This window comes from Coenobita brevimanus, chromosome 85 (assembly GCF_032717465.1).
Source record: "Coenobita brevimanus isolate Jiangsu-jjx chromosome 85, ASM3271746v2, whole genome shotgun sequence".
In the NCBI taxonomy this organism is placed as follows: Eukaryota; Metazoa; Arthropoda; class Malacostraca; order Decapoda; family Coenobitidae; genus Coenobita; species Coenobita brevimanus.
In genome coordinates, this window is record NC_137038.1 from 2,895,001 (window position 1) to 2,912,500 (window position 17,500).

Genomic DNA, 17,500 nt, shown 5'->3' on the forward strand with positions numbered 1-17,500 from the left:
TTTATTAATTATATGATACATTCCTTTACTCCCATTCCATGTAATTCTTGCTAACTGGTTTCTTAAATATCTCATTAAAGTTAATGTTAAGTCAGGGGGAACTCCTTTATCCAGTAAAATAGTAGTAGTAGTAATAGTAGTAATTGTAGTAATGGTATTAGTAGTTGTAGTAGTAATTGTAGTAATGGTATTAGTAGTTGTAGTAACAGTAGTAGTAGTGGTGGTGGTGGTGGTGGTGGAAGTAGCAGAAATACCCAGTCTCTCTCTCTCTCTCTCTCTCTCTCTCTCTCTCAACGTACCGCACGCACACTAAACAGACATACAGCAAACACTCCACACACCCACCATCACTGCACCTGCTACACACACACACACACACACACACACACACACACACACACACACACACACACACACACCTCCATCTATTCCACTTCCGTCTCTCTTTCGCAGGTAAACACACACACACACACACACACACACACACACACACACACACACACACACACACACACACGAATAAAAAGGGAGGTAATCGGCCTGAAGGGGCGTACCGGGAAGGAGGAATACCGGGAGAGACTGGAATATACCGGGAAAGACTAGTAAATTCCAGGAGATCACCTTCTCATGCTACTACGTGGGTACAAATATGTGTGTGTGTGTGTGTGTGTGTGTGTGTGTGTGTGTGTGTGTGTGTGTTTCTGTCTGTCTGTCTCTATCTATTTTCTATCTATCTGTCTATCTATCTCTACCAATATATCAGCTATATGTATCTATCAAGTATCTCTCTATCTATCCGTCTATCAATCTAACCTCTTAAACTATCTATCTATCCATCCTTCTATCTATCTATCTATCTATCCCCATTCTCAGTCTCAGCATAATAAATCTTGACGATATCTTTGTCGGAAATAAAGTCTCTCTCTCTCTCTCTCTCTCTCTCCCTCTCTCTCTCTCTCCCTCTCTCTCTCTCTCTCTCTCTCTCTCTCTCTCTCTCTTCGTATATTTCCACAGCACCTTTTTTCATGCTCTCAAATTCAATTAATTTTTCAATTCCATTCTTCCTCCCTCCTTCCTTCTCTCCTTTACCTCCTTTCCTTCCTCCGTGACCTTTCTCCCTCCCTCCCTCCCTCCCTCACCTCTTTCCCTCCCTCCCTCCTACCCTTTTTCCTTCCTTACTTCTCTCACTCCTTCACCTCTACCTTCCTTCCTTCACCTTCCTCCCTCAATTTCTCCGTCACTTCTCTCTTCCTCTCTCTCGCTTCCCTTCATTCTTTCCTCCTTTTCTCTCCTTCCTCCCTCCTTCCCTGTTCCTCCGTTTCTTCCATCTCTCTCTCTCTCTCTCCCTCTCTTTCCTTATTCTGTTCAATATTCATAACTCTCTCTCTCTCTCTCTCTCTCTCTCTCTCTCTCTCTTTCTCTCCCTCTGAACAACACGTCCCTCCAGAATCGATTTTGTGTTATCCTTCCTCCCCCTCCCCTCCCTCCCCCTCCCTCCCTCCCTCCCCCTCCCTCCCACCCCCTCCCCTTCCCTCCCTCCATCACCTTTTCTCATCCTTTCCCTACCCCTTCCTTACCCTCCCTTTCACCTCCCTCTCCTTCCTCCTCCTCCTCCTTCTCCTCCTCCTTTCCCTCCTTCCTCTTTCCTCCACGTTCCCTTCCTTCCTTCCTATTCCTTCCTCCATACCTTCCTATTTCCTCCTCTCTTCCCTCTCCTTCCCCCTCTTTCCTCCCTCCCCCACTCTCTCTCTCTCTCTCTCTCTCTCTCTGCAACACGCCAAACAAATCTTGCACATCAACACACGTGATGTTTTGTGTGTGTGTGTGTGTGTGTGTGTGTGTGTGTGTGTGTGTGTGTGTGTGTGTGACAAACAAAAAGGAAGAGAGATAAGATGTTTGGGGAAAGACAAATAAAGATAGATAGATAGATAGATAGATAGATAGATAGAGAGAGAGAGAGAGAGAGAGAGAGAGAGAGAGAGAGGATGGAAAAAAATTAAACTAGGATAAAAAAATAAATTGTTTGCTAGGAAGGAAGGAAGGAAGGAAGGATGGAAGGAGGGAAGGAAGGAAGGATGGAAGGAGGGAAGGAAGGAAGGATGGAAGGAGGGAAGGAAGGAAGGATGGAAGGAGGGAAGGAAAGAAGGATAGAAGGATGGATGGATGGAAGGAAGGAAGGAAGGAAGGAAGGAAGGATGGAAGGAAGGAAGGATAGAAGGATGGATGGATGGAAGGAAGGAAGGATGGATGGATGGATAGATGGAAGGAGAGAAGGAGAGAATGAAAAGGTGGAAGGAAAGGAGGGAAGGAATGAAGGAAGAAAGAAATGAAGGAAGGAAGAAAGGATGGAAGGAAAAGAAGCGAAGGAAAGGAAAGAAGAAAGGAAGGATATAAGGAATGAAAATGAAGGAAGGAAGGAAGGAAGGGATGAAGGAAGGAAGGGAGGAAGGAAGGGAGGAGGAGAGAAGATTAGAGGAAGGAGAGGGGAGGAGTGAAGGAATAAGGTCAATGAGAAGAAAGAAATCAAGAGAAATAAGGGAGGGAGAGAGGGAGGGAGGGAGGGAAGGGAGGAAAATTGAGGTTAAATGGAAAAAAATGAAGGAGAAGGAGAAAATAAAAATAATTAGAGAGAGAGAGAGAGAGAGAGAGAGAGAGAGGTATCGCTCAATTTCTCAACCACTTCCCTAAGAAGACAATTTTTTTAGCCTCTCTCTCTCTCTCTCTCTCTCTCTCTCTCTCTCTCTCTCAATATTGCTTTACAATTATTCATTTCATAATTTACCTGTCCGACACCTGTGTATCATCTCTCTCTCTCTCTCTCTCTTAAAGTCAAACTGAGGTCTAAGTAAACTATAGGGTTCATAAAAGGTCAACAGTGTACACATTTACACACACACACACACACACACACACACACACACACACACACACACCAGGGGACATGTTATACCCGTGTTTTTTTCTTGTTTTCTTGTTTTTTTTTTTTTTCGTCTCTGCAGCCTCGTTTAATATGATTTTATTTTTATTTATTCATTTATATACCTATTTTATTTCTGAAGATTGGTTATTTTATTATTATTATTATTATTATTATTATTATTATTATTACTACTACTACTACTGCTACTACTACTGACATTATTTTTATTATTATTATTATTACTATTATTATTATTATTATTATTATTATCATTTATTTCTTTTATTGACTTAGTTACGTTTTTCTTTTACCTGGTTCTTTGTTTAATTATTCTCTCTCTCTCTCTCTCTCTCTCCATTTTTCTTCCTCCTTTCCTCCTTAATCCCTCCTAGTCACCTCAAACTTACCTCATTCTTCTCTCTTCTCCTTTCAGTGCTCTCTAATTTTCTCTCTCTCTCTCTCTCTCTCTCTCTCTCTCTCTCTCTTTTCCTTCACCTATTTCTTATTATATCCTTCCCTCTCTCTTCTTCTCTTTAATCTCTCTTTTCCTCTTTCTCTTCTTCTTCTTCGTCATTATTATTATTATTATCATCATCATCATCATCATCATCTTCTTCTTCTTCTTCTTCTTCTTCTTCTTCTTCCTCCTCCTCATCATCATCATCATCATCATCATCTACAACCACTTCTTCATCTCCGCCTCCTCCTTCTCCTCTCCCTCCTCCTCCTCCTCTCCCTCCTCCTCCTCCTTCCTCTCCTTCTTTCACTCAATCATTCCTTTTCCTCATATCTGCCTTCATAAAATTTTCTCATATTTTCTTCCTTCTCTCTCTCTCTCTCTCTCTCTCTCTCTCTATTTCATTATCCTCTCTTTTTCTCTCTCTTTATTTCCTCAAGCAATTTTCTTCCTTATTTCTTCCTTTAATTAGGTCTGTTTTATTTTTTATCGCTTTTTTTTACTCTCTCTCTCTCCCTCTCCCTCTCTCTCTCTCTCTTGGATCCTTTCCAGGGCCTGTAATTCTCTCTCTCTGTCTCTCTTCTCTCCCTCCCTCTCCCTCTCCTAACCTTCCTCTCTCCTGCTTCCTCGGTCTTCCTCTCCTTATATTTCTCTCTCTCTCTCTCTTCTGCTTCCTGTCACCAATCCTTCCCTTCCTCTCCTTCTCTCCCTCCTTCTCTCTCCATCTCTTCCTTCCTTCTCTCTTCTCCTCTCCCTCCCTTTCTCTCCTTCTCTCCCTTTTTTCTCTACTTCTCTCCCTCTTTTCTCTCCTCTCTCCTTCTCTCCCTCCTTTTCTCCCTCCTCTTCTCTCTTTCTCTCCCTCCTCTTCTCTCCTTCTCTCCCTTTTTTTTCTCTACTTCTCTCCCTCCCTCTCTCTCCTTCTCTCCCTCCTTTTCTCTCCTTCTCTCCCACACTTCAACAAGGCCAGGAAATGAGGTAAGATTAAGGGAAGGCAGCGTCAACAGTAGGTAGGTAGGTAGGTAAGTAGGTAGGTATGTATGTAAGTTGGTAGGTAGGCGGGTGGGTGGGGGCGGAGGGGTGGGTACACGCAGGTAGGTAGGTAGGTTGGTAGGTAGGCGGGTGGATGGGTACAGGTAGGTAGATAGGTAGGTAGGCAAGGGGGTAGGGGTGGCAGGGTTGGTAAGTAGGTGGGTAGGTAGGTAAGTAGGCATGAAGGCAGGTAGATAAAGAGACAGGTAGGTAGATGAGTGTGTGTATAGGTGTGTTTGATTGGTAGGTAAATAGGTTGGTTGAAAATTGGTAGGTGAAGTGATTGACAGGTAATTGGACGTGTTGAGAGGTAGATGGGAAGGTGAGTTGTGGAGAGAGAGAGAGAGAGAGAGAGAGAGAGAGAGAGAGAGAGAGAGAGAGAGAGAGAGAGAGAGAGAGAGAGAGAACAAGACAGAAGAGAAAGAAGGGAGCGAAAAAATGAAACAATGACAAAAAAGAATGAGTTAAAGAGAGAGAGAGAGAGAGAGAGAGAGAGAGAGAGAAAAGAAGCACTGACATAAAAAAGAGAGGTAAAAAAAGTGAGAGAGTGAGAAAGTGAGAAAGAAAGACTAAGGAAGACTGACACATCCAGTAAATTTGCATAGATGAAGCTGCTCTTAATTCTGGTGTGGATAGGAGGTGGATAGGTGGATGGTGGGTGGATAGGTGGATGGTGGGTGGATAGGTGGATGGTGGGTGGATAGGTGGATGGTGGGTGGATAGGTGGATAGTGGGTGGATAGGTGGATGGTGGGTGGATAGGTGGATGGTGGGTGGATAGGTGGATAGTGGGTGGATAGGTGGATGGTGGGTGGATAGGTGGATGGTGGGTGGATAGGTGGCTAGTGGGTGGACAGGTGGATAATGGGTGGATAGGTTGATAGTGGGTGGATAGGTGGATAGTGGGTGGACAGGTGGATAGTGGGTGGATAGGTGGATGGTGGGTGGATAGGTGGATTGGGGGTGGATAGGTGGAGAGTATGTGGATGGGTGAATAGTGCGTGGATAGGTGGAGAGTGGGTGGATAGGTGGTGTGTGTGTGTGTGTGTGTGTGTGTGTGTGTGTGTGTGTGTGTGTGTGTGTGTGTGTGTATCAGTTCAAGGTCACACACACCTGCCCATCACCAGGTGCTTAATTGCCTACCTGTCCAGCAGACTCAGGTGACTTCTCTTACCTGAAGGAGAGAGAAAGACACGTGAAAGACATATATAATTAAAGAGTAAAGAAAGAAAATAAAAGATACATAGAGACTATTATCCAAGAAGCAAAATATGAGGGTCCGCTCTTTCTCTCTCTCTCTCTCTCTCTCTCTCTCTCTCTCTCATTCCGGAAAGATTATCAATATTAATTTTAGTCTAAGAGAACGTTATGTGTTTGTGTGGGGAGAAGAAAAATAATGATGATGATGATGATGATGATAATAATAATAATAATAATAATAATAATAATGATAATAATAATAATAATAATAATAATAATAACAATAATAATAATCATCACCATCATCAATTATTATTATTATTAATATTATTATATACATATGTACAATATACTACACACACACACACACACACACACAATTTATCATGCGTATATATTAGTCGTTATCTCTCTCTCTCTCTCTCTCTCTCTCTCTCTCTCTCACACACACACACACACACACACACACACACACAGTCCTCTTTATCTTTCAAACATACATAAACGCACCCATAAATCAACACACACACACACACACACACACAAACTCCCTCTCTCTCTCTCTCTCTCTCTCTCTCTCTCCATTAATAATAGGGCAATTAATAATCATAATTTCGAGGGCAATTTGCTATGATAACTTTTAATTGCGAGTTTATTGAGAGAGAGAGAGAGAGAGAGAGAGAGAGAGAGAGAGAGACGCAGCAAGCAACTGCACGAGACTGCAAGATTTATCCTTCTGCAACAACGTGCAATAACCATCAATAACCACAACTACCAACATTACCACCACAACTACCAACATTACCACCACAACTACCAACATCACCACAACTACCAACATTACAACAACTATCAACATCACCACAATTACCAACATTACTACCACAACAACCAGCATTACTACCACAACTACCAGCATCACCACAACTCCCAACATTAATGCCACAACAACCAGCATTACAACTACCAACATTACTACCACAACTACCAACCTCACCACAACTACCAACCTCACCACAACTACCAACCTCACCACAACTACCAACATTACTACCACAACTACCAACATTACCACCACAACTACCAACATTACTACCACAACTACCAACATTACCACCACAATTACCAACATTACTACCACAACTACCAACATTACCACCACAATTACCAACATTACTACCACAACTACCACCATTCCTCTCCCTCTTAAAAATTTTCCCTAAATTTCTTCCTTTTTCTTCATTTTCTCTCTCTCTCTCTCTCTCTCTCTCTGCCCTTCTCCCTTCCTCTTCTATATTCTCCTTTTCCTTCCTTCTTCCTCCTTATTTTCCTCCTTCCTTCCTTCTTTCTTTCCTTCCTTCCTTCTTCTTCCTTCATTTCCTCCTTCCTTCCCTAGTAATGAAGGCAATCTCTCCCATCTCATGTGTCCCAGTCACCCTCTCTCTCTCTCTCTCTCTCTCTCTCTCTCTCTCTCACACACACACGGATATCAGTCACATATATACACCTGTCTATTTATCTATCTGTCTACCTATCAAACTCTCTCTCTCTCTCTCTCTCTTCCGTCTATCTATCCATCCATCCGTCTATCTATCCAACCATTCGTCTATCTATCCATCCATCCGTCTATCTATCCATCCATCTCTCTATCTACCTATCCATCCATCCACCCATTCATCTATGTATGTATGTATGTATGTATCTATCTATCTATCTATCCATCTATCTACCACCTAACCAATTTAACCCTCACAATGACCAAAAAAACTCCAATTTACCTCATGTAACACCTGTATATAATTTAATTGGGGTCACCGGAGCTTTGTTACCTGGCAGTCATAACACACGTAACTACCTTGACATGCCAATTTACTCAGAGGTCAAAGGTCAACGATGCTCTGACCTTCCTGACTTTCTTTACTGCTTTCTTCGTCATTCTCTTCCCTTCCCTCCTTCCCCTTCCTTTCCTTTTTTCGTTTTTTCTTTCCTTCTCTTTTTTTCCTTCTATCCTTCCACTGAGCTTTCTTTCCTTCCTTCCATAGTTTCTTTCTTCCCTTCTCCTTCCTTCCTTCTCCGTCCGTAATCAAGGTTCCTAGTCCTTCTTCCTTCCTTCCTCCTCTTTCCTTTGTAATCATACCTTCTCTTCTTCCTTCCTTCCTTCCTTCCTCCCTCCCATCCTTCCTTCCTTTCTTCCTTCCTTCCTTCCTATTTTTCCTTTACTATTTCACTTTTTGGTTCTCCTTCCTTCCTTCCTGCTCCTTCCTTTCCTTCTTTCCTTCCTTCACTCTCCACCTGATTACCTCTCCTCCTTCCTCCCACCTCCTCATTTTTCTTCCATTACCACCACACCTACCTTCCCTCCCTCCCTCCCTCCGTCCTTTCCTTCCTCCCTCCTTACTTTCTCCCTTCTTTTTTTTTTAATATTAATATTTTCCAAACCTTTCCTTTCTTCCTTCCTTCCCCCTCCCTTCATCTTAACATCTTCCTTCCTTCCTTCATGCCTCATTCCTTCCATTCTCCTTCCTTCATTCCGCTTCTCTTCCTCCCTCTCTGATTCTTCCTTCTTCGTCTTTCCTTCCTTCACTTGACTCTCTCTCTCTCTCTCTCTCTCCTTCATTCCCCTCCACCCCCTTCCTCCTTCCTTCATCTCAACTCCTGTTTTCCTTCCTTCCTTCCATCAGCATCAAATTGCCCTCCTTCTTTCTTAACCCGTGACCTCTCTCTCTCTCTCTCATCACCATTTTCTTCCCGCGTTTCCCTCTTTCCATTATTCTATCTTTTTCTCCCTCCACCCAACCCTCCTTCTCTCCCTCCTTCCTTCCCTTCCTACCTCTTCATTCTTCTCACCTCTCTTCCTTCCTCCCACCTCCATTCCTTCCTTCATTCATTCCTCCCACCTTCCTTCCTTCCATGTTACCTCTCATCACTTCTTTCATCTGTCAACTTCCTTCTTCCTTCTCTCCCTCCCTCCATTCCTTCCTTCCTTCTTCCCACCTCCATTCCTTCATTCATTCATTCCTCTCACCTTCCTTCCTTCCATGTTACCTCTCATCACTTCTCGCATCTGCCAACTTCCTACTTGCTTCCTTCCCTCCCTCCTTCCCTCCCTCCTTCTCTCCTTCACCATAAGTCTTCCTTCATTATCGGCCTAGGCAGCTTCGGATCAACCCAATTTAATTTCTCGCTCCCTTTACAGACTTGAGGGAGCGAGGGAGGGAGGGAGGGAGCGAGGGGGAGAGAGTGATTTAGCACCATATTATGAGAAGGGAGAGAGGAGGGAGGAGGGAGGGAAATGAAACGGAGAGAGAGGGAGAAAGAGGAGGAGGAGGGAGGGAGAGGAGAGAGAGAGAGAGAGAGAGAGAGAGAGAATCAGACAGGTGAGAAGGTAGGCTTAATGAAGGAGGTAGTTAAGGTGTACACAAAACCGGAAGTACACACACACACACACACACACACACACACACACACACACACACACACACACACACACACTACCTCCTACTGTATTAACATTTTTTTCCCCTATCGTTTCCTACCGCTTCTTTGCACACTCGGTCTTGATCACCTCATCCCGGCTCTCCACGCTGCTCGATCTCTGGCAGCCTCCGTATTCAGTCCCTACATATCGCTATAAAATGAAAACTGTGAAAAGTTCTTTGTTATGTTCTTGATTTTTCTCACTTTTGCTTTAGTTCTCTCTCTCTCTCTCTCTCTCTCTCTCTCTCCTCATTTATTTCCTCCAATTCACGTAACTTAATTCTCTCTCTCTCTCTCTCTCTCTCTCTCTCTCTCTCTCTCTCTCTCTCATTTCCTTCCTCCATTTCACGTAACTTGACTCTCTCTCTCTCTCTCTCTCTCTCTCTCTCTCTCTCTCTCTCTCTCTCTTTCCTCATTTCCTTCCTTCATTTCACGTAACTTGATTCTCTCTCTCTCTCTCTCTCCTCATTTCCTTCCTTCATATCATCTAACTTGATTCACTCTTTCTCTCTCTCTCTCTCTCTCTCTCTCTCTTTCATGGTATGTTGGCAGAGAGTGTGTGGACAGGGATCTAACTCTTTATAAAACCCGGGATTGGGTCAGGGGGGTCAGGGGAGGTCAGGGGGGGAGGGGAGAGGGGGGAGGGAGTGTTTTTTTTTGAGGGATTTTTTTTTTACTCGTCATGGTGTGTGTGTGTTTGTGTGTCTGTGTGTGTGTGTGTGTGTGTGTGTGTGTGTGTGTGTGTGTGTGTGTGTGTGTGTGTGTGTGTGTACGTTGCTCAAAGGACAATCTTCTGTATAAGCAAATTTAGAATATTCGCCACACACACACACACACACACACACACACACACACACACACACACACACACACACACACAGACGGGGGCAAAAGTTACCTGTGTTGATTTTGTGATTATCTGAAAATTTGGACAGGTGTGTGGGCGAAGGAGGGAGGGAGGGAGGGAGGGAGGGAGGGAGGGAGGGAGGGAGGGAGGGAAGAAATATTGGCAAGATGGGAAGAAAAATTGGTGGAGTGAGGAGGGTAGGAAAGCGGGAAGGAAGGAAGGAAGGAAGGAAGGAAGGAAAGAAAGGGAGGAAGGAAAGAACAAAGGAAGGAAGGAAAGAAGAGAGGGAGAAAAGTGTGTGAGAGAGAGGGACAGAATGAAAATGAAGGAAGAAAGGAGGGAGTGAGAAAATGGAGGAGGAAATAAGAGAGGGAAGGAAATATGAAGGAAGGAGTGAGGAATGAATAAGATGGAGGGAGGGAGAGAGAGAGAGAGGGAAGGAGGATATATTGGCTAGGTGAGAAGGATGACAGGAAGGAAGGAAGGAAGGAAGAGAGGAGAAGGAAGGGATAGAGGAAGAGGGAGAGAGAGAGAAAAAAAGAAAGGAGTGAGGTTTGGTAGACTTATTGAAGGGATGAGAAGGAAGGAAGGAGGAAAGAAGGAAGAAGAAGGAAGGAGAGATATTTGATAAGGAAGGAAGGAGAAAGAGAAGTGTAGGAGGAGAGGAGGGGGAGAAATTAGGAGTAACAAGAGCAGATGAAGGAGGAGGAGGAAGGAAATTGAAGGAGGGAAGGAAGGAGGGAGGGAATGACTAAATTATTTGTCAATCCAACCATCCATCCATCCATCCATCCATCCACCCATCCAACCACCCATCCAACCATCCATCCAACTATCCGTCCATCCATCCACCCATCCATCCATCCATCCAACCATCCATCCAACTATCCGTCCATCCATCCACCCATCCATCCACCCATCCAACCATCCATCCAACTATCCGTCCATCCATCCACCCATCCACCCAACCATCCATCCACCCAACCATCCACAAACGCCACTCCCCTTTAAACCATCCATTGCCCAATCTATCAGTCTATCTATCATCCATCCAATCTATCATCCATCCACCCATCCACGTCTCAAGTAAACAGAGGTGATAATGAGTTCCCTTGTTGCCTTGTTACCGTCTCTCTCTCTCTCTCACACACACACACACACACACACACACACACACACACACACGACCCCCTCCCCACACACACTTTTCAATACATCCTAAATCTTTACAACATTTATAAGACCAAAAATAAACAAAATAAAAAAATAATAATAAAAGAAAAAATAACATCATCCAAAATTTTCGAATAATCCCTAATTTTTTTGATCGGGGGGGGGGAACTCAAAATATTTTTCAAAACTCTCTCTCCTTCCTTCATCCCTCGAATTTTTCCATGCTTTTCTTATTGAATTTATTTATTTTTTCAATTAAGCTCAAATACGCACATATCCACTCACTCCATGATCAAATACGCACATACGCACACACGCTCATGCCTATACGCGTACATACTCTCACTCATGCCCATATCCGCACACACGTTCATGCCTATACGCGTACATACACTCACTCATGCCCATATACGCACATACGCACACACGCTCAAGCCCATGCACGTACATGCACTCACTCCATGGTCAATTACGCACATACGCACACACGCCCAGGGCCATACACGTATACACTCACTCATGCCCATATATGCACATACGCACACATGCTCATGCCTAAATACGCACATGAGTACTCTTTCGTAAGCACTCACTCTTAAGACAACACACACACGCACACACACTCATTTTGAAATAAGCATATCAATACTCTTTCATACACACATAAATACTTACTCTCATGACCAAAGACGCACACATACACACACATCAGCCAAATACGCACATAAACACACATCAGCCAAATACGCACATAAACACACACATCAGCCAAATACGCACATAAACACACACATCAGCCAAATACGCACATAAACACACACGTCAGCCAAATACGCACATAAACACACACATCAGCCAAATACGCACATAAACACACACATCAGCCAAATACGCACATAAACACACACATCAGCCAAATACGCACATAAACACACATTAGCCAAATACGCACATAAACACACACATCAGCCAAATACGCACATAAACATACACATCAGCCAAACACGCACATAAACGCACACATCAGCCAAATACGCACATAAACACACACATTAACCCCGTACACCTGGCCAAGACGGTGCTCCAACGCAGGTAATATACGCAAATCCTAGGTCATTACGTGTGTGTGTGTGTGTGTGTGTGTGTGTGTGTGTGTGTGTGTGTGTGTGTGTGTGTGTGTGTGTGTGTACGTTATTATCGCGGTAGTGGGAGGTGTGTCGTCGGCGTTACCTCACACACCTTTGCTAACGAGGCTATTTTTACCTGTACCTCACCTGTATTTTTACCTGCCTCCCAGGCCAGGTGAGAAACAAAAGATTTACAAGGACATAGCGAGCAAGAACTGTGTATGGAGTTTTTTTATTTTTATTTTTGTTAATATACAGTAACTATGTGTGTGTGTGTGTGTGTGTGTGTGTGTGTGTGTGTGTGTGTGTGTGTGTGTGTGTGTGTGTGTGTGTGTGTGTGTGTGTGTGTGTGTCCATCCATCTAGCTATCTTTTTGTCTATCAGTCATTTAAGCCATCTCTCTCACACACACACACACACACACACACACACACACACACACACACACACACACACTCTCTCTCTCTCTCTCTCTCTCTCACACACACACACACACACACACACGGGCAGCACTACAGTATGCGGATGAGTGGGCTAGGGGAGGGACGAGGCAGGACAAATGGTCATCCTCACAAACTCTCAGGCGGGGAACTCAACTCAATTCCTCTCTCACCTGTAATGATCAAATCCCGTAGAGTTTATTGGAGAATTTACTGTCATTTCTTTCATTCTTTCCTTCCTTCCTTCTTCCTACCTACCTACCTGCATATCTACCTACCTACCTGTACCTACCTACCAGTCCTTAAACTTTCCTTCCTCCTTTACTATCCTTTCTTTCCTCCCATTCCCTCCTTCTCCTTCCTCCTCCTTCCTTCCCTCCTTTTCTCCACGTCCTCCTCCTTCCTTCCCTCCCTCTTCTCCTTCCTTTCTTCCTTCCCTCCTTCTCTCCATTAAGACAAAGTTTGGTCAATGTCATTTTTTTTCTTTCTAAAATGATCAATGATGTTTGCGCCCCTTTGCATGCCATTTAAGGCCTTTAATTAACTCTCTCTCTCTCTCTCTCTCTCTCTCTCTCTCTCTCACACACACACACACACACACACACACACACACACACACACACACACACACACACACACACACACACACACACACACACCATGACTGCTTACCCTAAATGACCTACAAACATATTCACACACACACACACACACACACACACACACACACACACAGACCCAGAGAGAGAGAGAGAGAGAGAGAGTCAATCACCGTCAGATCCGATAGCAGTTTAATTCGGGCCGGTAATGTGTCTTAATGACCCTCTCTCTCTCTCTCTCTCTCTGCCTATATATGTTCACCTATCATCCTCTCTATACAGTTTGCTAGCTGTCTTTCTCTCCTATTTTTTCTATCTATCAATCTATCTATCTATCCATCCATCCATCTATCAGTCTCCCTAGCTATCTCAACCTGTCCATCAACATAATCTTTATATCTACCTATTTATCTACCTATCTATCTATCTGTCCACCCATCCATCTCTCTCTCTCTCTCTGTCTATCTATCTATCCATCAATACCCACACTCTCACCACCACCTCCATCCATCCACCACGCTCCACACCCAACCCCCATCACCTACACCCAACCTCTCACCAACACTCCACCTTTTTACCTACCTATCTATTTATCTATCTATTTCTCTCTCTCCAGGTGCTGTCGAATGTCTGCCTGTATCTCGTAGTGAACATAGGAGGCCTGTTCACCCACTACCCAGGAGAGGCGGCCAGGAGACAAGCCTTCATGGAGACTAGACACTGCGTTACAGCGAGAATCAAGACCCAGAAGGAAATAAATCAACAGGTAAGAGTCTCGTCACACACCTGGATGACGTAGATTAATTAACAGGTAAGAGTCGGATTCCCGCGATACACCGGGATGATTCTCGTGGCTTAATTAACAGGTAAGAGTCGGATTCTCATTATACACCTGGATGATTCTCGTGGATTAATTAACAGGTGAGAATCGGGGCCTCGTACCTACCTGGATGATTCTTGTTGTATACTCCTTTCACCTTAACTTGGTCTAAAATTCTAAACGACCCTCAACTCCCTCCCTATACCCCAAAAGGAGGAGGAGGAGGAGGAGGAGGAGGAGGAGGAGGAGCAGGAGGACAGTTTCAGCCTGCAGTCCACTGGGTTCCCATTTCAGATGAACCTGGATTTACACCTACTATTACTACCTCAATGCCCAATTATCCCTATTTAATGACCAATAACCACTACTGAAACTACCACAAATACTACCACTGACGCTACCAATACCCCTACCATAATTACCCCTACCACAAATACCACTAGTTCTGTGTGGTTGTCGTTGTGGTAGTTTTGTGTTGTAGTTGTGTGGTTGTGGTAGGTATGGTAGTGTGGTAGGAAGGGTAGTGTGGTAGGAATGGTAGTGTGGTAGGAACAACACGTCCCTTCCACGTGCAGTACATTATGCAAATTAAATATTCCTGAAAATGGAAGTATGGAATATTTGAATGGTGGTAGTGTGGTGGTGGCTGTGGTAGTTGTGGTAGAGATGTTGGTAGAAGAATTTTTGGTTGTTGTGGTGAAAGTTGCTGAGGGAATTTGTGTGTTTTTATTATCATTATTATTATTATTATTATTATTATTATTATTATTTCATTATTATTATTATTATTATTATTATCAGCACCATAATCATCATCAATATCACCACCATCACCACCACCACCACCACCACCATCACCACCACCATCACCATCACCACCACCACCACCACCATCACCACCACCACCACCATCACCACCACCACCACCATCACCACCATCATCACCACCACCATCACCACCACCACCACCACCACCATCACCACCATCATCACCACCACCATCACCACCACCACCACCACCACCACCATCACAGACTTAATCATCACAATTGGCTGTTAACCTTTCCAGACGCCTTAGCCCATCCCAGACAAATTCCTTTATCCTCTCTCTCTCTCTCACTCTCTCTCTCATTGCAGGCCCTCCGTGATCTCAAAGGCTTTTAAAACCATTATTACGCAACCTGAGTAAATCTACGGTATTTGCAACCCAAGTTTCATTTACTCTCACATTGCAAATAACTGTTCTGAATATTGCAATGGCGTATCTAGCCCCCCCCCCACCTCTCTCTCTCCTTCTCTCTCTCTCTCTCTCTCTCTCACTCACTCACTGCAGGCTTTCCGTGATCTCATAGGCTTTTAAAACCAATATTACGCAACCTGAGTAAATCTACGGTATTTGCAACCCAAGTTTCATTTACTCTCACGTTGCAAATACCTGTACTGAATATTGCACTGGCGTGTCTAGCCCCTCTCTCTCTCTCTCTCTCTCTCTCTCTCTCTCTCTCTCTCTCTCTCTCTCTCTTGCAGCCAACTTTTTCCTAACACTCACGTCACTCCCTCCCACCATCCACTTTCACCTCCCTTTCATCTTCCCACCTACTCTCTTTTATCCTCTCTCTCCCTCTCTCTCTCTCTCTCCCTGCTTCTCTACTTACCTACCAGCCAAATTACCTGTTTCACTACCTACTCACCTACCTCCCTCTTTGCTTACATACCACCCTCCTTCCCTACCACACCGCCTACCTACTTACCTACCTATCCTCCTACCTCCCCTCCTGCCTAACTCACTGCTTCCCCTCCTATCTACCTGCCTACCTCATTCTCTCCACTTCGTTCCTCCCTCTCTTCCTCCCTTCCTCCACCTTTGTTGCTCGCCATCTACAGGGCTACCATCCTCCCTCCCTCCTACCCTCCCTACCTACCTGCCCCCCTCCCTTCCAACCTACCTGCCTACCTATTTCCCTCCTTCCCTACCTCTTTCTCTCTTCAACCCTACCGTCCTCTCTATATTTTTACCTACCTACCACTACCATTCTTTCCTCCCTCCCTCCCTCTTACCTACCTCTCTTCATTGTTACCTACATCCTGCTACCATCCTCCTGCACTCCCTTCCTACCTACCTACCTACCTCCCTCCCTACTTCCCTCCCTCCCTCCCTCTCTTCACTGTTACCGACACACACTACCTTTTTTCCCTCCCTCCCTCCCTCCTCCGTTCCTCCCTACCTTCCTACCTGCCTCATTAGTCCCGGTGAGGCTACCTGGCTGGGATCTTACCTGTAATTAACACCGGGAACATTACTAAGCCAGCCTGATGCACCTTTTTCACTCTCAAGTTTTTGTTTTATGTCGTGTTTTTTTGCGGGATATTTTCTGTTTTTCTCTCTGTCTGTCTGTCTCTTTTTCTCTCTCTTTTTATCTATCTCTCACTCTCTCTCTCTCTTGATCAATCTATGTACACAACCTATCTGTCTATCTATCTACCTACCTACCTTCTTTCCTATCTATTTATCTGTCTATGTGTCTCCCTACCTATGTACCCACTTACCTACCAACCTACCCGTCTACCTACCTAGCTATCACACACACACACACACACACACACACACACACACACACATACACACACACACACACACACACACACACACACACACACACACACACACACACACACACACACATCTTTTTCTGTCTCTTTTAAAGCCTTTTTACCAATAGTCGATAAGGGTACGGATTTATGTAACTCTCTCTCTCTCTCTCTCTCTCTCTCTCTCTCTCTCAATCTTTTCCCATCTCACTCCCTCCATTTCCTCATTCTCCCTCCTCCCTCCCTCCCTCCACACAGGTGAGAACAACAGGTAGAATCAATTATGTCACCTGCTCGCTCTCTCTCTCTCTCTCTCTCTCCACCGCATTAGAGAGCTAGTGGGGTAAATGGAGAGAGAGAGAGAGAGAGAGAGAGAGAGAGAGAGAGAGATTTGATGAGTTTATCTCCGTCAATATGTTCAATATGTTACTCTCCCTCACTCTCACTCCAACATACTCTTCTCTCTCTCTCTCTCATTAACCTCGGCTCAGTGTATCTCATCCTAGTCCAGTCCTCTCTCTAATATCTCTCTCATTATCTCTAACATCTTTTGTAAGCCAGCACACTTTTACCAGATCTTGCCCATCCTCAGGTTGCCATCTGCCACCAGAAATGTCTTATATATTTTTACTCTCTCTCTCTCTCTCTCTATGCATTTATGTATGTATGTATGTATGTACCTATGTATGTATGTATATGTGTATCTATTTCTCTCTCTCTCTCTCTCTCTCTCTCTCTCTCTCTCTCTCTCACCCCCACCAACCCCTCCCTTCTCTCCTTCCCCAATCTCATCCTTCCTCTTCTCTCTCTCTGTAATATCCTG

At 44.4% G+C, this 17,500-nt stretch overlaps 1 protein-coding gene across 1 annotated transcript in view; it reads left to right on the plus strand.

The window, feature by feature from the left end:
• The window catches only part of LOC145410393 (adenylate cyclase type 5-like), a 93,220-nt gene that overhangs the window by 18,416 nt on the left and 57,304 nt on the right, over nt 1-17,500 (plus strand). The window contains exon 3 of the mRNA XM_080280546.1: nt 13,885-14,034. Within this exon, the coding sequence (XP_080136672.1) occupies nt 13,885-14,034 (150 nt within the window). The remainder of the gene's footprint in view (nt 1-13,884; nt 14,035-17,500) is intronic.